Raw genomic sequence first — 24,322 nt, 5'->3', positions numbered from 1 at the left:
TAGATTGAAGAACAAAACGACAGCAACTTGTCTGTTCCCCTTCCCCCAACTCCCCAGCACTGTTCCCATCCCCCCAATTCCCCAATAAAAAAAAAATCTTTAAAAAAAAAAAAGAAAAATGTAAATAAAGACTATGATGAGATATATTTTTCCCCACCACAGTGAAAAAGACCAAAAAGTTAGATAGCACACAGTGCTGGTATAAGTAAAGAGATATTCATTTATCGTTGGTGGGAATATAAATTATTATACCATCTATGGAGAGCACCTTAGCAATAAAAACAAAATTTCAAAATGCACAAACTCACAACATGGCAATTCGACTTCTGGTTATACATGAAAGAGAATTGAAAGTAGGATTTCAAAGTGATACGTGTACACCATGTTCATAGCAGCATTATTCATCATACCTTAGAGGTGAAAGTAACCCAAGTATCCACTGACAGATGGATGTATAAACAAAATGTGGTGTATACATCTGATGGGCTATTATCAGCCTTAAAAAGGAAGGAAATCCTGTCAGATGCTACCACATATAGGAACCTTGAAGATGTTTTGCTAAGTAAAGTAAGCCAGTCACCAAAAGAAAATTCTGTAAGATTCTATTTATATGATGTACCTAGAGTAGTTAAATTAATAAAACAGAAAGCAGAATGATGGTTGCCAGAGGCTGGGAGGAGAGGGAAATAGGGAGCTGCTATTTAATGGGGATAGAGTTTCAGGTTTGCAAGATGAAAGGTTCTGGATATTGGTTGCACAACAATGTAAACATATTTAACAACACTGAACTATACACTTAAAAATAGTTAAGGTGGTATATTTTATGATATGTGTATTTTTCCACAATTAAATTTTTTAAAAAATGAGCAAACCCATTGATTCAGCAATCACACTATTAGGAATGTGTCCTTTTATTATGATTATTCCAGTGTGAAATGATGCATACATAAGGTTATTGACTCTCTCATTGTTAGAATAGCAAAAGATTGCAAATTACCTAAATGTTGTATAATAGCGAATTGGTTCAACTATGCTCCATGCATTGAAATACTATATACAAACATCACAATAATATAAAAAATGTATATCTAAACACCCAAAAATACATGTGTGTATATTATGCTACCACTTGCTTATTTGTGCTTAGACTTCTGCAAGGGTATAGAAGAGACTTAATAATGGGTGCCCCTGGGCAGGAGGGCTGTGGATTGTGGGATGGATTGGGAGGCTGGCTTGTTTTTTACAGTGTGCTATTTTGTACTTTTGAATTTTGTACTATGGGATATTTTATGTATTAAAAAATAATTAAAAAGAAAAAAACTAACCTCATGGCTGAAAAAACTTTATTATGTGGCTCTCTGATAGTTTGTTCTTTAACTTCCTAGTATGGTTTGTATCTCATTACTTGACCACTGAGACCTTGGTCTTGCTTGCCTAATGAAACCTATAATGATTGCCTGGTTCTAGCCAAATTTCCTAGTGTTCACTACTGCTAACCCATTTACTGATGTTACCTAAATAGCCAAATTCCTAATTCTCCTCCCCTCTGCTTTGTTCCCCAAAGAATATACCCAACAGACACGAGTACTGTCTCCCCATCCACCTATATATAATAGATTTTAATTGAAAAAGGCATTATTTATTTTGATCCTCAAGCTTCCATCTTTAGTTCCTAATATACTTAAATACAATTATGTGCCACATAAGGATGTTTTGGTCAACAGGGGACCGCATATACAATGGTGGTCCCACAAGATTATAGTGGAGTTGAAAAATTCCTATCACTTAGGGACTTCATAGCCATTGTAATGTAGTACAACACATTACTGTTTTACGCCTGTCTCAGTCTATTCATAGTAATGCTGTCACTAGAAATACCTGTGGGCACTCACCTGAGCCTCGGTGAACTTCCCACAAACATCTTCCCTTTCTAAACCAATGTTACAACTGGACAGACTCTAGCGGTTTATTAGGATTGCAAGACACCCTTCAGCAATAACCATTAGGAAACTTTGAAGAAAAAAAATGTGTATTACTTACAGGCCCTGGAGCATACAAGGCATTCCAGGGGGCCACAGAATGAGGTCATGGATAGAGAAAGAGAGTGCGCGTAAGCCCGGGAGTCTGCTTTTATTGGGGTCCAGGATAGGGGCCTAGGGCTTCTTTTGTGGGCTTATGTTTTATTGGTGAATTTAAAACATAAGGGCAGGAATTTAAAGTGGGGGAAGAGAAAAAAACTAGTAGCCTAAATGGTCAGTTATTGAAATCAACTAAGATCTCTAAAACAAAGGACCCTCAGCGGGGGGTGTGGAGGGGTGGGGGAGCCGGGGGAGGTGCCTGGCTCTTTGTAGGTGTGTAGCTGGCAATGTATTCATTCGAGATAGTCTTTGCTGAAGGGCATGCCTCGGAAATTCAGGCCAGATACTTGATTACAAAAATAAAAGCCAACTGTCCGGGCCTTACAATGCCATTGCCCACGTGTTTGTGGTGATGCTGGTGTAAACAAACCTGCTGAACCACCAGTCGTATAAAAGTAGAGCACCTACAATTCCAGTAGGAGGCTATACCATCTATAATAGGTTTGCGTAAACACACTCTATGATAGTCACACGACGAGGAAATCGCCTTACGATGCATTTCTCAGAGTGTATTTCCATCGCTAATCTGCGCCTGGCTGTAGTTCTAGGATTACAAAAGGTACCACATTTCCCACATAGTCTCGTGAGAGCCATAAGCTTTCGAAAGTCAACTTCCTCTCTCTCAAGTACTTTCTCAAAAGAGAAAACAATACCATTAAGTATTTCTCCTAACCCTTATTTTTAAAAGCAACATCTGTTCACAGCGATTATTAAAAAACAAACAGCATCCGAGTTCAGATTATAATTTTTAATATTTAATCAGCTTGCTACAACAATAGCTAAAGAAGCAATGAAAAAATAGAGGTAATTAAAACATTGTTAAATATATGATTAAAAATAAACACTCAGGAGTGAACACAAACACAAACTAGGTCCTCATTATGTCAGTAAAGGAATCGAAAAAAAGAAAGTGAATTCAAAGAAAATTAACCACCAGGTAAAGGGACAGAGGAGCTGCTCAGGGTAATCTACTTTGCAAAATGGAACATGGCTTGTATTCTTGTGATTCTACTACACATCTTTAATCTTCGTAAATAGATATAAGCCATGTCAATACCCCAAATGTTGAAATGTATTCCAGGCATGTCCCAATGTTTTCTTCCATACCAGAAAGATTTTTAAATTTCTACCTTAAAAAAAATTATGAGAAAAATGGAATCTATCTGTATCATTTATCAAATTATCAGTCTGTTTAAAGTTTCTTGACAGCCAAGCAAAATTCTTGGACAGCTGCCTGGATGTGTGAGAGAAAAGTAAAAACATGCCAACAATAGCAAGATTTGCAGAAAGATTTTAAGAAGAAATTTAGGGGCCGGCCGAGTGGCGCGTTGGTTAAGAGCTGGCTTGGGACGCCAGAGGGCCCCGGTTCGGATCCCACATATGAGGGCCAGTGACACTGCCCTCTACAGCTAAGATGCTGAACAACAGCTCAACCTGGAGCTGGGCTGCTGTGAGTTGCCGGCGATGGCGTAGGCTGCAGTCCCCTGCTGTAGTGGGTTGCCATGGGCTACCGTGTGTAGCGAGCAGCCGTGAGTGGCCATCCAGAAGCCAGCGACTGATCTGCCTCTCCCAGGAAGAGCGCAATGATGGTGCCAACTTGGGCCAGTGAAGCAACGTCCACAACTAGACTGAAGAACAAAAGGACAGCAACCTGTCTGTTCCCCTGCCCCTAATTCTCCAGGGCTGTTCCCATCCCCCAATTCCCCAATTTAAAAAAAAAAATCTTAAAAATAAATAAATAAAAAGAAAAAGAAATTTAGTCGTTTTTTTTTTCTAATGCATATCTTCTAAGTAAGCTATTAGTGAGGTGTGAGGACAAAGATAAGGTTAGGGAGACTAAGGGAGAAATATTTAAGAAGAGAGTTAAATATTTATCCTTTTTTTCTTTTAATATACAGTTTACTTAAAAAGTCAATTTGTAAAATCCTAAAATAGCAGTGGTTAGATGTGCGAATGTCAAATGAAGAAGGTCAGGTGAAATGTGTGCTAAGATAGGAGACAAGAGACTGAGTTCCATGCCTGGCTCTGCACCTGCCCAGCTGTGCCACCTCAGGCAAGGCTCAATCTCACAGAACCATAAAGATGGAAATAATGATAGCCCACATTTCTATTTCTTATGGAATCATTGTGAAAATTAAATTACATAATTGAAACTACATTGACTGTAAGCTCTTTGAGGGTAGATATCTTCTATTTTCATCTTTGCTGCCAGTTACTTGATTACTTAATTCATGTATGAAAGAAATAGAAAACTTTTTCATTCTTTGAAAAATGTTTTAAATTTCATTATTATCTCAAGAAATTCATCAGTAATTCTATGGAAGGTCCAACCTAGAAAATACAGGAAGTTTTAGTAGCATCAGGAAATCAATATTTTCAGTAATTAATCTAAAATTCTTATTAAAAATTCCAAAATGTATTTAATCTGCTATCAGCCTTAAAAGGAGAAAATGTATAAAAAAATAAGGAAGTATCTTCTGAACATGTGAACATCCCAGTAAAGAGACAATTTTAAAAGTAGGGAATTAGTGAAGGATAGCAACACCTTTCTATAAATACACAGTTGTAGACTGTGCTCTAAGATATACATCAGAAACAGTCCTCAATCCTTTCAGAAAGCAATCTGAATACTATCAAGAACCTGCTATGTCTGTATCTCTAGCCCAGGGACTTCCCTGGCAAACTCAAGATCAACATAGTGGACATTCCCCTCCAACCAGTTGCTTATTCTGAATTCCCAACCACTTTCAGGAATCAGAAATCAGAAATCCAAGCATCAATTTAGACTCTTCCTCTCTCTCACTGCCACCCCCACCCTCCCATTCATTCAGACACTCAGTCCAGCATCATATGCTTCCTTAATATCTCTCCTTTGTGTATTCTATCCCTTTTTCCATTGTCACAGCCTTGACTCAGTCTCTTTTCACATCTTACCTTGATCACTGAGAAGGTATTCTAATTGGTGGTATGGTAGGAATGGAAAAGAGACAAATTTAATAGATAACCATCTGATAGAATATAGGCAGAAAATTAGGTTTAGGAAAAGAATAATGAATTTAGTTCTGAGAGTGTGTAGTTTGAGTTACCTTGGGGTCATCCAGGTGAAGATATTCCAAGCATGCGCATGTGTGTGTGTGGGCAAAGTTTAAAGATAAAAAGTAGTTTCATAGTGGATGCCATGGATATGGATGAAATATCTCCTCTCATGTCGTATAGCCTCCAGAAAACTTTTTCTAGATCATCTCACCCCACAGTGAACAGAAAAATTCAAGAGATATTTAATTCTCAAACTGACAAAAATAACACAGGAGGAGAATTAGGATTGAGAGAACAATTAATTCAGTTCTAAGCATGTTAGTTATAGCCATATGTACAAATTCACTGAGCTGTATACTGAATACTTGTGAGCTTTACTGTATATGCATTATACTACAACAAAAATTTTTAAATAAAAATTAAATAGAGGAAGATCAAATGTCTATGGGACAAGAAAAGTCTGTGGAGTGCCAGCCCTCACAGTTAGGCAGTGATGGCAGAGGTAGGGAGCATTAACTCACAGTCCACTGAGGGGAATTGTGTGGCTTAGTTCCTAAGAATCACTTTGAACATTCATCCCAAAGTGTGAATTACCACAGTGTAATTCCTATGCTCTTAGGTTTTACTGCTTAATGTGATTATCATGTCAATGGGAAATCCTAAATTTTCCATTATCAGAAGATATTCAATAAATATCTGCTAATCACCTTAGTGCCAAGTGACAGGTAAAACCTACAAATGGTCTAAGAGCTGAAAGGCTGAAGAAACCACTGTGAGCTTGCTGCTCAGGCAAAGTTTCTCAAATGACATGAAAATTGAGCCAGACTCTAAAAGGTTAGGAGCAGATACAGGGTTTGCAAAGTGTGGCCCATACAAGTATTTCACTTGAATTTTTAAATGGCACACAGTCTTTCAAGAGACAATGTGACTAGGAAGATTTGTGGATATCCATGACCTTGCATTACGCTTTGTGACTATATGCCAGTTTCTTGAGTATCTAATATGTGAGAACTTGTAAGGGAGCAACATAAGCAGAAAATCAGGGGAGGGCTTCTACATGAATTATTAGATTGCAAAAATAGTTTGGGCACAAACTACAGAGTGCCATGCATGCCATACTGAACACATTCTGCAGACAATATTATATGAGAGCATGACATCTATGTTTTGCAACTCATTACTACTGGGCCAATTGTGAGACTAGCATTAATAACAAAAATGCTGTAAGCAGCTTCTGTTTCATTCAATGTGATGCCAAATACACGGACCTTTTCAGGTAAATTTTGACTACTTTCAGTTGCTGTCTAAATCCTTGCTATTCTGCAGATATAGCTTCTGTTTATACAACTGAAGGGGGATAGCTTGTATAAAGTAGGTTAAAATTTTTTGTAAGATTCAAAAATCTTAGAGGAATGTTAAAAGAATTTTAAAAATTCTTTAAAAATAAAAGGAGGAGTCAGGATGGTGGAATAGAGAGATGCTGTGCTGGGATCCTCCTATGACCAAATTAAAAGTAAAACTAAATTATAGAATAATCAACCTGGAGAACCAGCTGAAATCTAGCTGAATGGGAATCCTATAACTAAGGACATAAAGAAGAAGCCATGTCGAGGCTAGTAGGAGGAGCACAGACACAAAATGGGTCAGCCCTACACTTGTGCGTGGCAGTTGAGAATCAGGAAGGATGGTTCAGCTGCAGAGGACCCCCAGGAGGAGTGAGGGACTCCAGCCAGACACTGGGCTCCCCAGCCCAGAGTACCAGTGCCAAGAAGAGGAGCTCCTACAACATCTGGCTATGAAAAGCAGTGGGTGAGACAGAAGAGTGCTGGAAACCCAGAGGCTCTCTTAAAGAACCCATGCACAGACCCACTTGCTATAGGCACTCATCATGGACAACTAGGGAGGCACCAGAGACATATAGGGAGAGACTGAGTTGTGTGGCCTCAGGGAGAGGACTGGAGGAACAGCCACCATTTTCCCTGTGTAGAACCCTCCTCCCATGCAGCCAGCAGGTGGGTGCACTCTTTCCTGTGTTGAGTCATTCCCCCACATGGCCAAATCTGAATCTGCATTAACCTGGCAAACACCACTCGCCCTACCCTTGTGATTCCCTGAGATCCTGCTTCACCTAACTTGCATACCACACGAGGCTCTAGTAGCAGCTGAGCCTTACACTCAACCACAGGTGGCATCAGGCCTCAGGGTGCCCTGGGCTTTTTGCAGAGTTACCCCAGTCCCGGTGGCAGCTGCCCTATGTTCACAGTGTGGCCTCTCCCCATGCCTACAGTTCTAGCACAGGCAGTGACCACTTTGAGCTCCTACCAGGTAGTCCAGGGCCAGTTACAGGCAGTGGCTGACCTTGCCTGCATGGGAGCCCATCCCAAGAGGCCCCAGAACCAATATACCCAGAGGCTGGCTTCAGACTACAACAGAGCACCACCCAAAAAAACAGAAGATCAATGAAACCAAGAGCAGGTTCTTTGAAAAGATAATCAGAAATGGTAAACATTTAGCCAGACTCATTAAGAAAAAAAGAAAGAGGACCCAAATAAATAAAATCAGAAATAAAAGAGAAGTGACAACTGACACCACATAACTACAAAGGATTATGAGGAAATATTATGAACAATTATATGCCAGAAAACTGGACAAACTGGAAGAAATTGATGAAATCCTAGAAACATACAATCTTCTAAGACTGAATTGAGAAGAAACAGAAAATCTGAACTCACTGATTACTCCTAACAAAATCAAATCAGTAATCAAGCAAATTCCCAAAAATCAAAAGTCCTGGACTGGATGGCTTCATAGGTGAATTTTACCAAACATTCAAAGAAGAATTAACACCTATCCTTCTTAAACTATTTCAAATCAATAGAAGGGAAAGCTCCCAAGCTCATTTTATGAGGCCACAATTACCCTGATTCCAAAACCAGACAAAGACATTACAAAAAAAGGAAATTATAGACCAATATCCCTGATAAACAAACATGCAAAAATCCTCAATAAAATAGTAGCAAACCAAATTCAACAATACATTAAAAAGATCATACACCTTGATCAAGTGGGATTTATTCCTGGGGTACAAGGTTGGTTCAATATCCTCAAATCAACTAATATGATACACCACATACACAAAATGAAAGATAAATATCCTATGATCATATCAATAGATGCAGAAAAAGCATTTAACAAAATCCAGCATCTATTTATTATAAAAACTCTCAGCAAAGTGGGAATAGAGGGAACATACTTCAACCTAATAAAGGTCATATATGACAAACCTACAGCTAACATCATACTCAAAGGGGAAAAGCTAAAAGCATTCTCCTTAAGATCAGGAACAAGACAAGGATGCCCACTTTCACCACTTTTATTCAACATAGTACTGGAAGTCCTGGCCACAGCAATCAGACAAGAAAAAGAGATAAAAGACATCCCAATTGGAAAGGAAGAAGTAAAACTGTTATTATTGCAAATAACATTATACTATATAGAGAGAATCCTAAAGATTCCACCGAAAAACTATTATAACTGATAAATGAATTCAGTAAAGTAGCAGGATACAAAATTAATATTAAGAAATCAGTTGCGTTTTTATACACCAATAACAAACTATCAGAAAGAGAAATCTCATTTACAATTGCATTAAAAAGAATAAAAATACCTAGGGATAAATTTAACCAAAGCAGTAAAAGACTCATACTCAGAAAAATAGAAGACACTGAAGAAAGAAATTGAAAAAGATAGAAATAAATGAAACCATACAAGTGTACTGTGCTCACGGATAGGAAGAATTAACATGTTAAAATGTCCATACTGCCCAAAGCAATGTACAGGTTTAATGCAATCACTATTAAAATACCAATGGGATTTTTCACAGAACTAGGACAAATTATCCTAAAATTTATACAAAACCACAAAAGACCCTGGATAGTTACAGAAATCTCAAGAAAGAAGGACAATGTTGGAGTGATTATGCTACCTGATACCAAACTATACTACAAGGCTATAGTAGTCAAAACAGCATGGTATTGGCATAAAAACAGACACATAAATCAATGGAATAGAATAGAGCTCAGAAATAAATCCTCACCTATATGGTCATTTAATCTACGACAAAGGAGGCAAGAACATACAGTAGGGTAAAGACAGTCTATTCAATAAATGGTGTTGGGAAAACTGGAGAGGTGCATGCAAAAAAATGAAACTGGACCACCTTTTTACACCATACATAAGAATAACTCAAAATGGATTAAAGACTTAAATATAAGACCTGAAACCATAAAACTCCTAGAAAAAAACATAGGAAGCAAATTCTCAGCTATTACCCTTAGTAATATTTTTACTGCTATATCTCCTTGGAAAAGGGAACCAAAAGAAAAAATAAACACTTTGAGGGGTAAAAAGTATAACTATTGCACTGTGTTGTACAGCTGAAACAAATTTTTAAAAAATGTTTATTTCACAATAATAAATAAAAATAAATAAATAAATAGAAAAAAGTGATAAAATAAAATAAAATAAAAAATAAACAAATGGGACTACATCAAACTAAAAAGGTTTTGCACAGCAAAGGAGATCATCAAAAAACAAATACATACGATAAGGGGTTAATATCCAAAATTTGTAAAGAACTATTACAACACAACACCAAAAAAAACAAATAATCCAACCAAAAAATGATAAGAGGACCTCAATAGACATTTCTCCAAAGAGGACATACAGATGGCCAATAGACATATGAAAAAGGTGCTCAACATCACTAATCATCAGGGGTATGCAAATCAAAATCACAATGAGATACTACCTCACACCTGTCAGAATGGCTATCATCAATAAATCAACAAACAAGAAGTGTTGGTGAGGATGTGGAGAAAAGAGGCCCCTCATGCACTCTTGGTGGGATTACAAATTGGTGCAGCCATTGTGAAAAACGTGTGGAGTTTCCTCAAAAAATTAATTACAATTCAGCAATTTCACTTCTGGGTATTTATTTAAAGAAATCCAAAACACTAATTTGAAAAGATATATGCACCCCTACATTCACTGCCACACTAAATTCACAATAGCCAAGATATGAAAGCAACCTATGTGCTCATCAATAGATGACTGGATAAAGAAGTGTATACATATACGGGTATACAATGGAATATTACTCAGCCATAAAAATAAATGAAATGTTACCATTTGCTACACAGATAAATCTAGAGGGTATTATGCTAAGTGAAATAAGTCAGACTGAGAAAGACAAATATCATACTATCTCACTTATATGTGGAATCTAAAGAACAAAAATAAATGAACGAACAAAACAGAAACAGATTCATAGATACAGAGACTAAAGTGATAGTTGCCAGAGGGGAGGGGCATTGGGGGTTAAGTGAAAAATGTGAAGGGATTAAAAAACACATATTGGTAGTTACGAAATCATCACAGGGATGTAAAGTGTAGCATAAGGAATATAGTCAATAATATTGCACAAGTATGTAGAGTGCCAGGTGGGTATTAGACTAATGGAGCACTGCATAAATTATATAAATGTCTAGTCACTATGCGGCACACCTGAAACTAATATAAAATAATGTTGAATGTCACCTGTAACTGAAATAAATAAATAAATAAATACATAAATACATAAAGTAATCAATTAAAGTTACAGATGCCAATAGGAGCCATCTCAGCGGTGTTTATTATGGAAATAATGTTTGAAGCCAATAATTCATTCTGCAAAATTTTGCCAACTTGAGGAACATTTCTCATGCAGTAAAATTACTGATGCAATTACTGGTATGATTTTAAGCAGTAATTTTATACTACTCAAAGAGATAGGTAGGACCATTCTTTGACACTTTCATCTAAGGTATTCGCTTATCAGGGGCTGTTAATATCCAAGCATTAATAACTGAATTTTGTGCATACATGTGTATTGAGAGATTCTTGAAATGTTTAATGAATTGTTACATTAAAGATAAATATGCAGGAGATGTGATGCGATTCTAAGTTCTTCCTTGACTTTACAGAACAAACCTTTCATGCTTTTTTTTCATCTGTGGCTCAAAAAACTTGGCTATAATTTTTATTGCTAGCATAAACTTTGGTAGAAATAAATTCTAGTTTAGTCTTATTTTTTGACAGAATTAAGGATAGTGGTGTAAAAGTAGAAATCCTATTGCAAAGTTGGGCATATGATAAATGCTTGGTGTAGAATTAGCCTCTGGTCTTTCGCAGAATGTAAAAGCATTTATGAGGCTGTACAAGAGTATCCAGAGAAAAGATTTATTGAAAGTCAAAAAGAGAGAGAAAGAGTTCTGTTTGGAACTGGCACAGGTTTAGCCCGGGCAGTCTGAGAGGGAGAACTGCGGAGACAGAGGGGTAAGAGAGAGATACTGGCAGGAATTGTGCCAGGGCAGAGTCTGATGGGGGACAGCTGCCCTCATGAGGAGTGCTGCGGTTTTATATTTTTCCAAGCAGGATGTAGGGTGTTTGTCAGTTTGCAGGAGATCTGCTGTCACAATTGTCTTCTTCCGGGAACTGTCCTGTTCCCATCTATGATGGATGTCAGCTTGCAGGGGGCTGCTGTTGTGATTGGGAACGGTCGTGTTCCCATCTATGATGGGTGATTGTTAGTGTGCAGGAGGTTGCCTTTGCAATTGGGAACTGTTCTGTTCCTGCCTATGATGGATGTAAGGTGCTTGTCAGCTTGTAGGTGCAGCGCTGGCCAGGGGAGTCAGAGCCAAGTGGTTAATGTTTAAGCTCCTTCCTGTTAGCCCACAAGCTCGCTCCTGTTAACTCTTTGTCCCTCCCATCCTGGCAGCTCACAAGCCCACTCTCATTAACTCTTTACTTGTCTCATCAATAAAGTTTAGCTGAAATAGAGAATCCTAATTACTTAAAAATATTAAGACTAGAGATATGAACTCATAATTTTAAATATATAAAGATAGATATAGACATAGATATAAATTTGTGTGGAGAAATAAAATCATGCCTCTATTTCCTATCTCTGTCTGCTGAGAGGACTTAGAAGCAGTGACAGACCAGTAACAATGAGTATACACAGCATTAAGATCTTAGTTTTCAGGCCGGCCGAGTGGTGCATTGGTTAAGAGCTGGCTTGGGATGCCAGAGGACCCCAGTTCGGATCCCACATATGAGAGCCAGTGACACTGCCCTCTACAGCTAAGATGCTGAACAACATCTCAACCTGGAGCTGGACTGCCATGAGTCGCAAGCTGCAGCCTCTGTGGCAGTGTGTTGCCATGGGCTACCGTGTGTAGCCAGCAGCCAGCGTGAGTGGCCAGCAGCCGCCGTGAGCGGCCGTCCAGAAGCTGGAAACTGATCTGCCTCGCCAGGGAAGAGCGCAATGATGGTGCCAACTTTTTATTATGACTGTTTATTAAATGTTTTATTCAGTTATATTCACATAAAATTAACAATCTAGAATTCAAATGTTCTCTAAACCATATTCTAAAATACAGCTCTCAAGCATGATATGGTAATAGTTGCATATGTGGTCAGTTAATATTTTTCTTAAATCCTCATATATGGGTATTTCCTAAATGTTCATCTCTTTTGAAAAAAAAAATCAGACAATGAGAATATATATCATATTCCCCTCTGCATTTCTCTGCTGCTAGGAAACAGTGCTCTACTGTAGTAACTACATTTATTAGGTAAACGTATATTCTTTTTATCATTATATGACAAGATCTTTTTTATCTTCATTTTATGGAAGTGAATGTAGTATATTTCAATATACTATATATTCAATGGTGAATTAAATCTCTTTTATTTAACTTACCAACCTATGGAATGTACTAAACTGACTGCACATATGCTAATATTTATTATGCTATGAAAGTATCAGAACCTACACTACTGCATTAGTACAGGATTACATGAAGAGAAGGTAGAAACTATTTTATTGTAAAGTACTTCAAATATTGCCTACAGATTATATGTAATGAATTATTTTGATAATGATATTAACTTCATCTGAATTTTTAAGTAGATGATGATTCAGGTCTTACTATAGTAATATATAAAGAGAAATATACCTCATGCAGACAAATGAAAGCTGGAGTTGTAGATAAATCAACGAACCGCTCATCTTGGATGTTAATTGTGGGTGCTATGGCATAAATGGGGTCTTTTTTATCCTTTTCATCTTTCTCCTCTTCCTCTTCTTGTTCAGTGTCTGTGGTGCTGTCTTCCATTTTTCACAATTCTAAAATAAAATCATTCCATATTTAGCTACTTAGGGATGTCTTCACTTATAATGTAAAATGAATGGAAAATAATAAAAGTAAGTAAAACTCAACTGATGGAAGCTATCTCCAGTGAAACTATAGGTCAGGAAGCTTAGCTATAATCACACTATTATAAACACCTGCTTTGTTATAAAGATACTCTCCATTGTTACGCTCAAATCAATATTCAAATTTTTAAAAGTAGGCTATTATTGCATTAATTGGAAATTATACATATATTACTAGAATGTAAGCTCCATAAGGATGGAAACCTAATTTTGTCTACTGAGCACTGTAGTAGGCACTCAATTACCATTCACTGATGGGTAAATATAACTTTCACCTTTAAAATGCAACACAAAGTTAATTCAAATTATTTTTGGTAAATAAAAAAAAAAATTTTGGTACCCCAAACTGCCTGAGGCAGGCACCTGCACACCAGGTCACCAAGGTGTTTCTCAGTACCCCTCTGACCCACACTGGTGTGCACTGCCGTGTGGCCCAACTCTGTGGCTCACGAGCATGCTCAGTTGTTCCGCCAGACTTCACTTACAAAGCATAAGCTCAGAAATAAAATGATTACAAATTTCAAGATGGCAACACCAGAGCATTAAACTAAATGCAAGACCCTTCTGAGGGCAGATCCTTATGTGGTTGTACAAGTCACAAACCTATGAAGCCAGCCCTGTGTACTGACCTTTGGTTTGCTCATGTATTCAAGTGGATCCAGAGAATTTATAAAAGGGCCCCTGTGTTGGCCTGCAAGGTCTCTTTTGACCCATTTTGGTGGCACTGGGATGGCCGCCCTTTTTTTGTAAAAGAGAATGTCAATTTAATCATCAGCTCTTTTGATCTCTGAAATATATGAATCTACATACAACAGAAGAATATACCTGAATTCTTCTCTCATCAAAGAAGATAACTCCAACTGTCATAATTTTAAGGTCTGGATTTTCTTTTGAACGTGTATTATGTCTTATATATACCTTATCACATTAGCTGCTCCTTGATTGTAGGAATCCCTGCTTTTTTTAATATAGAAAGCATGTTCTATAATATGAATTCAGAAGTCATGTAGGCTCTGGTTCCTGAATTTATTAGTCAAGTGGCCACAGGCATGTCATTTATTCAGCAACTCTCTTTCTTCCTCTCTAAAATGGGAACTAATTTTTCTGCTTCATAAAGAATATATGCAGATTAAATGTGATATTGCCTCTGCTGAACTGATAGCTTCCACTCTGCTATCTCTAGCTATAAATTATATACGCACTTGTTTTTTCCCTCCTGCTACAAAAATACTTCATAGAGGGTGGCATGTACTTCTATCAGGAGGCACTAAATGTCAGGCTGTCTTTATGCGATATTAATAGACATTGATATCATTTGGACTGTCCCTCCTTTAACACAAATATATTGTTTTCAATGACATAAAGTCGTTTTTAAAAAGAACCTATTATTAAGGCATTACACAACACTTTAGTCACAGTTTATTGCTTAAGTCTTCAGGGAGAAGAAAATGGTTTGGTTATATATCTAGATTTGTTGTGTTTAATAAGCTAAAATTTGTATGTTCAATCATTTCATGGATATCAAATGTTAATGACTATCCCAAAAAAATGTTTCCTCCAAAATGTTAGACCATACCTGTTATTTTTAGCTTTTTCTTTAAAAAATATTTCAAATATAAACAAAAGTAGCACAATAGTATAATGAATCCTCAAGTACTCATCAACCAGCTTCAACAAATATTAATTCATAAGCAATTTTGTTTTATCTAAACCATTCTACTTCTCCTCTTCACTCTCTTTATCATTTTGAAGCAAAAGCTAGGTACTTAGACATATTAATATATCCTGAAGAACTCCATAATAATGTATAGAAATAGTTGTCATTCTATTTCACTGCATAGCACTGTTTTGCATAGAAACACCACAAGTTATTCAAACAACCCCCAATTTATAAACATATGGAATGTTTCCAGTTTTCTGTTTTTATACTTTTGCAAAGTATACTACACGTATTTATTTAAAAATATTTTTTAAAAGATTCTTGGAATCTTTATAATAAAGATGGCATTAGCTTTGAAAACTTCAGTTCAGGCAATTTTCTCAAAGTATTGCACCTTTAAATATAGTACAATTTACATAGGCAACAAAAGACAGGTATTATGCTGAATCTGTACAAATTCGTCAGCCAGCTGAAGCTTTCAATTTCTATTATCTTGAAAACATTCTAAACATTTTAAAGCAGGTAAAACATTTTACATAGGGAAGCAACTAAAAGACACTAATGACAGAGTTCTAATAGACATCAGACAAACTAACACTTAAGAAGAAAAAAAGGAGAATGAATAGGAAAGCAAAGAAACACAACAGAGGCACATACAAAAGTGTCATGTGAATTAAAACCTAAAACACTAATTAATCTAATTAAATAATAGATTAGAAATGGCTTAAGTACAATAGATACCAAAGTTTAACAGATAAAACAAATATTCAAGTATTCATTAATAAAGGATTTCAAAGCCCATTGTATTAATATTACCATGCTGCAGGCAATATGATTGAGCTATAAACAAAACAATGGAATAAAATATATTCTCAGTCTACAGGATATAAACAAAATAATATTTATAAAACATCTTAAATTAGTGGTGTAGGAAGAACTACATAGTTATCAAGTATAGTAATTCTACAGATTATCTCTTCATAATATCTAAATCAATTAAACAACTATTAATTGAATTTTATGACGACAAAGAGTTTACAAAGATGCGCGTGACTTACAGTCTAAAGAGGAAGCAAGGCAGGGAAATAGCTCTATATCAGACAAGGTAAGGTAAAATAAGCCTAAATAAAAAGCAATGTTCTTAGGAAGGTAGACAAGGTTTAAAAAGCAGTTTTTAGCCTGGAATTTAGATTTTAATCAGTAATTATTGGGAGCAACTATATTTTTTGCAGAGGACGTATCTGAGTTTGTAAAGATGTTGGTGACCATGAGAAGAATGGTCTGAAAAGAGTGTGAGGCAAGGAAGAAAGCAGATAATTAGATGCTTTGTGCCAGCCACCGTGCTATGATTAGGAAATAGATTCAGTGGTGAGCAAAACCAGACAAGGTCCCTGACCTCAGGGGGACTCACAGACTGCGAGCAAGACAGAAATTAACCAAAGAATCATGAGGTAAATGTCAACAAACACGTATGTATAACTGAAGCGAGTACTATGAAAGGCTGGGCTGCAGTGCAGGGTTGCCATGCACTGCACACTCAGGCAGGCACCATTCACACAGCAAATTCTGCAGGGAAGCAGCCCCGATGGCAAGGTTAGATGATGAGAGCCTGAGCCCAGGCAGTGCCATCCATGCTGCAGGAGCCCAAAGACGAGGGGACATGGTTCTGTGAGGCTTTCTAGAAAGAACAGGACATGCACTGAGCTTTGACACGGAAAAGCAAAAGGCCAGGGAAGGAGAAAGGAAGGTAAATAAAGCTTTAGTCCTATTACAGAAGAACACTGAACTCCTTTATTATTCACACCTCATCTCGTGGTTAAAAGATAAAGCCAAAATAGGAAGCTTCACAAAGAAATATTAAGCAATTAGCATTGCAGGCTCTGCCTTGTTTTGTAACACCACTGCTTCCTCTTCTTTCAAGCTAAAGAGGTGACCATCATTTTGTTTTGATTTTGAACTCTTAAGGAAATTTTTCTTGACAGCTACAAGGAGTACATGCCAAACCCAAATACCCCATGCACCAGGGCATGGGGCAGAATCCACAAACGATGTGAACTTTGAAAGTAAAATGGCAGTGCTCGCTTCAAGAAAGATGTAACCAGCAACCACGCTGTCTTTTTTTTTTTTTTTTTTTTTTTTTTTTAAGATTTTTATTGTGGTATTGGGGGGAAGGGAACAGTGCTGGGGAATTGGGGGAAAGGGAACAGACAAATTGCTGTCATTTTGTTCTTCAGTCTAGTTGTGGAGGACGTTGCTTCACTGGCCCAAGTTGGCACCGTCATTGTGCGCTTCCTGGGCGAGGCACATCAGTCGCTGGCTTCTGGACGGCCGCTCACTGCGGCTGCTGGCCGCTCACGCTGGCTACATACGGTAGCCCATGGCAACCCACTGCCACAGGGGCTGCAGCCTATACCGTCGCCGGCGACTCTTGGCAGCCCAGCTCCAGGTTGAGCTGTTGTTCAGCATCTTAGCTGAAGAGGGCAGTGTCACTGGCCCTCATATGTGGGATCCGAACCGGGGCCCTCTGGCATCCCAAGCCAGTTCTTAACCATCGCGCCACTCGGCCGGCCCACAACCACGCTGTCTTTTGATATTACTTTGTCACGGAACAAGCACAAGTTTTGCTCACTTTAGAAAAGTAGGGAGTAATGTAAATTCAAACATGACATTTCTCTCATAGTCCCACACAGAGTCTGAGCATACTTTTTCAAAATTTAGCTCTTCTAACTGCCCTGGAAACACGAACACATGCTCCTTTCTCCCACTGCCCATTGCTACAGGTTAGTTACATGACTATTTCTACAGTAACTCAGAGCCAGACCTCTTGGAGAAAGAAAGAAGTCTGGGACACCAATTTGTTTGTTTGTTTGTTTCAGTTCCCTCTATTTACTAAAAAAAATAGATATGTCAAAACAGGGTTATAAAATTGTGATATATTTAAAGTTGTATGACAAGTTCCTCTCGATCCTGTCAGTGTATCATATATATATTCTCTTTTGGAGATAATGTAGAAAGTCTACAGTAAAGGCTTTTTGTGATAGGCCTCTGGTCCACGATATGAGAGGCTTAGAATGCTGGGCAGCCAATTCGACAAGCAGCCTACAGTTACCTCAGATCCATTTAATCCAACAACATCATCGTCAGATCCTACCAACTTGGCAGTCCTGAATGCAATTATTGCACTTACTCATGTCTAGATCTTTTATTCTATGCCGTATTATGTAATACCCATTATTACTATACAAAGACAAGATCACACTTGAAACATTTTTTTTAAGACACAGATACAGATTTCAAGTCATGTTTTTAAAAAGAGGGGGTAGAAAAACTTTGTCATTCAAAGGCCTAACATATCAAACCGCAACTTCTGTTTGTTTCTAAAAAAAAAGAAAAGAGAAAAAACCCTCTCAAAGTAATATCCCACAAAAAAAAAAAACCCAACTCATTCTGGCACAGAAAAAAATAAAACCACTATAGTAAGTATGTACAAATAAAATTTGCCTCATAATTGAAGTGTTAAAGTAACGATGTGGTTTGGACTACCTTTAATTAAAAACATACATCACATGAAAGAAAACGAAACTCTTGAGAGGAAGCTCCAAGTGCATAGCTAGGCTTTAAAATAAATGTTCACAGTATTAGACAGTTAGATCTTAAATTCTATGCATGTGTAAACAGTGAGGAACCTGTTAATGCCCATGATCATGGAGAACCTAAGACTGTTACAGAATAAGCTCCCTCCCTGGGATGGAAGGATTTTGACAGCACCCTAGGCCACCTCCCCACTCATTCTCTCTTCTTTTGCCTCCCTTTGCCTACTCCCACCCTACCCCAAATGCAGACCCAAGAGAAGTTACCGTATTTCCCCATGTATAAGACACTCGCATGTATAAGACACACCTTAATTTTGGGGACCAAAATTTGAAAAAAAATGTATTCCATAAAGTGATTGTACTCAAGTTTTATTCATCATAAAATTCATACAACTCCTCATCACCATCAAACTCCCAACCATTAACTTGTCCTCATCTGTGTCTGATGACGAATCATTGTCTTTATATATTGCCTCGTCCTCAGTGGGAAATGCAAGTAAAAAATCTACAACCACTGTATAAGATGCACCCAGTTTTTAGATCCCAAATTTTTCGAAAAAGGGTGCATCTTATACATGGGGAAATACGGTACTGTCTCTTCAAAGCTTCTTATATATTTTTCCTATTTTTTCTTAGAAACCTACACAGCCAAAAGGAACTACTTTTATTTATTTTTGCGTGGGTATAACATATAGGGTCATGCAGGGGAGCACTATCCACGTGAAAGAACTGTCCTGGAAACAGATGTGATTTTTGTCTCTAACATATCCTCTTGGTTGTCCTCATTAGCATGCAGACACTCCAGCCCGTGGTCAGTCATCTGTGCACCTGATAATATCATATACAGCTCTTCACAATTGAAACAAAACTTTCCCTTATATATTTCACTTAATCCTTGCAACCATGTTCCATAAGAATTAATATTCATTTTGTAGATGAGAAAATTGAAGGTCAGAGAATATAAATGATGTGCCCAAGATCTCGCAGCTATAAATGGCAGTATTTATTCAAACCCACGCCCACTGGCTCCAAATCCCTCACCCTTTTCTATTATACTGTGCAGGGCACTTGTCATGGCCTTAGCAAAACCTGTTCCTCTTGGCCTTCAGTAATGGAAAGCAGGATCAAGGGTACAGGCAGGTGGAGGGAATTCAACTTCAGTCACTGCAAAGGTGTAAAGCTAGGACCCCTTTAGCAAAGAGCAGGCCAGCACAGTGTAAATCAATTAAAGACAAATTAAGTTTCATAGAAAGGCGATTAGGCAGTCCATGGTGGTAAGACTAAGCTTTGCAAAACAATGGGCTATAGAACTTGTTGCTATAGTTACAAACCAAAGGAACGCCTTCACAAACACAAAGAGATGCAAGAAACACTGGTCATATCTGCAATAATTTACAGTCATTCTGCAAGTCCATTCAGGCTTCAGAAAGTCAAAGGGTGCCTGCGAGGCCCTATCACTTAGTTCCCTTAATAGTTTCCGAATGATTCAGTAGAGAGCAGAGCCTGAGTTCCAACTCCTGTGGGAGCTTTGGAATGCCCAAGTTCCTCTAAAGCCAACAGTCTTCCAGAAAGTCTGTATCGCAGATTCTACATGTTTGCATGTAACCTGGAATCCTCACACTGTAGGCTGCTCCTCACTATTGCTACGAAAATGTGCATGTTTCTCAAAGTCCACTGTCTTTGCTTGAATTTTAAACAATGATACCAAAAAGCACGTTCATAACATTACCACAATATATATCCTATCTAATTAGGCCATTGCCTTGCAAACCTGCTCTTTCATACCCTTTTCCTCTTCCGCATACTCCAGTTAGTAGGAACTGTGGGTCTACTCTAGATGGGTCTGTTTCCTTAGCAAAGAACTTCATGAAATATGGGCTATCACTGCTTTTGATCTGCATCTGCCGGGGTTCCTTCTTTCCTTCCCTCCCTCTCTCCTTCCTCTTCCTCTTCCTCATCTTATTTCATCTAAGAACGTGACATGAGGCTTTAACTTAGTCTACCAAGATGACAGCATGCACTAATGGAAATGACTACTTGAAGTTTTTCAACTTAGGCTGCAGTTTCATTCCTCTCCTCACTGTATGACCTTGGGCGAGATATTCAACCTCTTAACTGCAAGATGATTTAAAAGTTGTGAAGATTAAATGGGACGATGCATGTGAAGTCTCAGCCCAGAGCCCAGCATTAGTCCTCAATAAATGTTAGCTCCCTCCCACCACTGCCTGGTTCTCTTGCTTTCCTGTATATGCCGTAAATTATTTCGATAGGGAACAAAGAAATAGAGGTCAGCTTGGGGCTGGACAAAATATTTCAGGAATCTTTAGGCAGGAAAAGGTGATCCGGGTCCTCTTCAGTACGAATTTATACCATAACTCCTTGTGAATTGATGTGGGTCCTGGTAGACCGTATCTTCAAGTCCCACTGCGAGATGTTTAAATTTAGAATAAGAACGACGACCTAGGACATTGGGTGCTGGCGAGGGAGAAAGAAAGCAACACAATTTTTTTAAAGTCCTTAAAAGAATATGCGTCAAATCCAAGTATGAGCAGAGCCAGCTTTAAACAATTAAGTAAAGCAGTTCCCTCTCCCAAGTCTAGAAATTTCATTGTCTCCTCTTGTGATTGCATAAGCGTTTCCTGTTCTCAGGCGTCCCCTGGCCCTAGGCAGAGCTCCACTTTAGGCTTCCTCCCCCCAGGCAGCTTCCCTTACTCAATTTCTTTCCTTCCTCTAAAGGCAAAGGTTCTTACCTTCATTATAGGGTTAGAAGAATATTTGCCAAGACAATATCCCTATTTTACATTGAAAAAGAAAATTAAACAAACAAACCAACCCTTTCTTTGAGCTGGGGCAACAAGGAGAGTTGGTGAGAAAACAAGTTAGCCCCCGAGGCACCCTGTCCACTCAGGGCCAGGCTTAGGAGATGAAATAGTGGAACTAGGACACACAAGAACATCAGAGAGATAATGTGCCTCCTTTCCCAGGAGGGACTTGGAGAAAGTGGCAAGGTTCCAGAGCCACCATCAACCTTATCTCTTCATGTGACAAAGCAGAGAGGACTATTTAGTTAGAAATGGCCCAGGGCCAGCCGAGTGGCGCGTTGGTTGGCGCGTTGGTTAAGAACTGGCTTGGGATGCCAGAAGGCCCCGGTTCGGATCCAACATATGAGGGCCAGTGACACTGCCCTCTGCAGCTAAAATGGTGAATGGCAGCTCGACCTGGGGCTGGGCTGCCATGGGTTGCCGGCGATGGCGTAGGCTGCAGTCCCTGCTTCAGTGGGCTGCCATAAGCTACCGTGTGTAGCCAGCAGCCAGCATGAGCAGCCAGCAGCTGCCGTGAGCGGCTGTGCAGGGGCTGGCGACTGATCTGCCTCGCCCAAGAAGTGTGCAATGATGGTGCCAACTTGGGCCAGTGAAGCAACGTCCTCCACAACTAGACTGAAGAACAAAATGACAGCAACTTGTTTGTCCCCTTCCCCGATTCCCCAGTGCTGTTCCCCTCCCACAATTCCCCAATAAAATCTTTAAAAAAAAAAAAAAAGAAATGGCCCAAGAGAATTTACAGAGTGGCGTGGGAGAGGTGTTGAGGCTGGCTGGGAGTACTGCATCCCAAGAACCCTTGATGTTCTGATGAAAAGACACTGCTTCACGAAGCTCTGTGGACCATACAACTGAGAACCAGATGGAAACCAGAATTCTCAGGAGATGCCAGCATGGGGACCCATGTCTGAGACCCAGGATGTACATTTCAGGAGGAGTCAACATGGTACACACCAAGCACTGACCAGACAACCATCCTGAAGCCACAGTGCTATGTAATAACCCTGAACTTGGTTCTCATGTCCAGGAGGAGGGCAGGAAAAGGAAAACACGAATTAAGTTTTATTTTTTAAAAACAGCTTTATTGAGGCAAAATTTATGTGCAATAAAACTCACAATTTAAGTGTACAGTTTGATGAGTTTTTACAAATATTGACAGTTGTGTAATCACTGCCACAAATATTCCCATCACTCTAAAAAGTTCCTTTGTGTCCCTTTACAATCAGTGCTGCCTGCTGCCCCATCCTCTCCATCCCAGGCACCTGGTAACCACCAGTAGTTTTGCGTTCTCTAGAATTTTGTGTAAACTCATAGGTGTCTGTCTGCCTTTTATCATTTAGCACAAGGTTTTTGAGGTTCATGAATATTGCTGTGGATATCAGTATTTCATTCCTTTTTTTTGCTAAGTTCTATTCTATTGTACAAACATACCACACTTTACCTGCTTTTCTCCAGCTGATAGACGTTTGATTTGTTTCTCATTTTTGGTTATTATGAATGAAGTTGCTATGAACATTGGATTACAAGTCTTCATGTGAATATACATTTTCATTTCTCTTCAGTAAATATCCAGAGGTGGAATTGCTGGGTCAAAGGGTGAGTACTATATGTTTAATTCTATAAGAAGCTGTCAATTGTTATCCAAAGTGGCTGTACCGTTTTATATTCCCACCAGCAATGTATGAGGGTTCCCACTGTTCCACCTCCTTGTCAACACTTGAAATTGTTAATATTTTTAGTTTTAGACATCCTGGAGGATGTGTAGTGGTATCTAGTTTTAAATTGGGGTTTTGACTTTCATTTCCATAATGACTTACTATGTTAAACGGGTTTATTTGCTATTTATATATCTTCTTAGGTGAGGTGTCTATTCAAAATTTTTTTGCCCATTAAAGAAATCAGGTTGTTTTTCTCCCTATTATTGTTGTAAGAGTTCTTTGTGTATTCTGGATACAAATTCCTTATCAATATGTTTTGTAAATATTTTCTCTCAGTGTCTCCCAGTCTTTTAATTTTCTTAGCATTGTCATTTTGAAGAGCAAAAAGTTTGAATTTTGAGGAAATGCAATCTGTCATTTGTTTTCTTTTATGATTCATGTTTTTTGTATCTTATTTAAGAAATCTTTGTCAAATTGAAGGTCACAAGATTTTTCCCTATATTTTCTAGAAATTTTATAGTTCTAGCTCTTTTATTGGCACCTTTCATGTACTTCAAGTTATTGTGTATGGTGTGAAGTAAGGGGTGATGTTCTTCCGTGGGGATATCCAATTGTTCTAGCACCATTTGTTGGGAAATGTATCCTCTTCCTATTGAACTATGTGGCACCTTTATCAAAAAATGAATTAACCAGGCCGGCTGAATGGCACGTTGGTTAAGAGCTGGCTTGGGACGCCAGCTCTGAGCAGCAGGGTCCCTGTGCGGATCCCACATGAGGGCCAGTGACGCTGCCCTCTACAGCTAAGATGGTGAACAGCAGCTTGACCTGGAGCTGGGCTGCCATGAGTCGCCAGCGACGGCGTAGGCTGCAGCTCCTGCTGCAGTGGGCTGCCTGCCATAAGCTACCGTGCGTGGCCGGCAGCCAGCGTGAGTGGTTGGCAGCTGGTGTGAGCTGCCAAGAGCCGCTGTGAGAGGCCGTCCAGAGGCCAGCGACCCATCTGCCTCATCAGGGAAGAGCGCAATGATAATACCAACATGGGCCAGTGAAGCGACGTCCTCCACAACTAGACTGAAGAACAAAAGGACAGCAACTTGTCTG

The 24,322-nt window shown here is 38.7% G+C and overlaps 1 protein-coding gene across 1 annotated transcript in view; it reads right to left on the bottom strand.

The window, feature by feature from the left end:
- Window positions 1-24,322, bottom strand: part of CCDC146 (coiled-coil domain containing 146) — a 123,647-nt gene that overhangs the window by 90,903 nt on the left and 8,422 nt on the right. The window contains exon 2 of the mRNA XM_019655148.1: window positions 13,235-13,404. Within this exon, the coding sequence (XP_019510693.1) occupies window positions 13,235-13,393 (159 nt within the window). The 5' untranslated portion in view covers window positions 13,394-13,404. The remainder of the gene's footprint in view (window positions 1-13,234; window positions 13,405-24,322) is intronic.

The sequence above is a fragment of the Hipposideros armiger genome, unplaced genomic scaffold (genome assembly GCF_001890085.2).
Source record: "Hipposideros armiger isolate ML-2016 unplaced genomic scaffold, ASM189008v1 scaffold_236, whole genome shotgun sequence".
NCBI classification, from domain to species: domain Eukaryota; kingdom Metazoa; phylum Chordata; class Mammalia; order Chiroptera; family Hipposideridae; genus Hipposideros; species Hipposideros armiger.
Note: the sequence above shows the minus strand (reverse complement) of the source record. Positions and strands in the feature narration are given on the sequence as shown.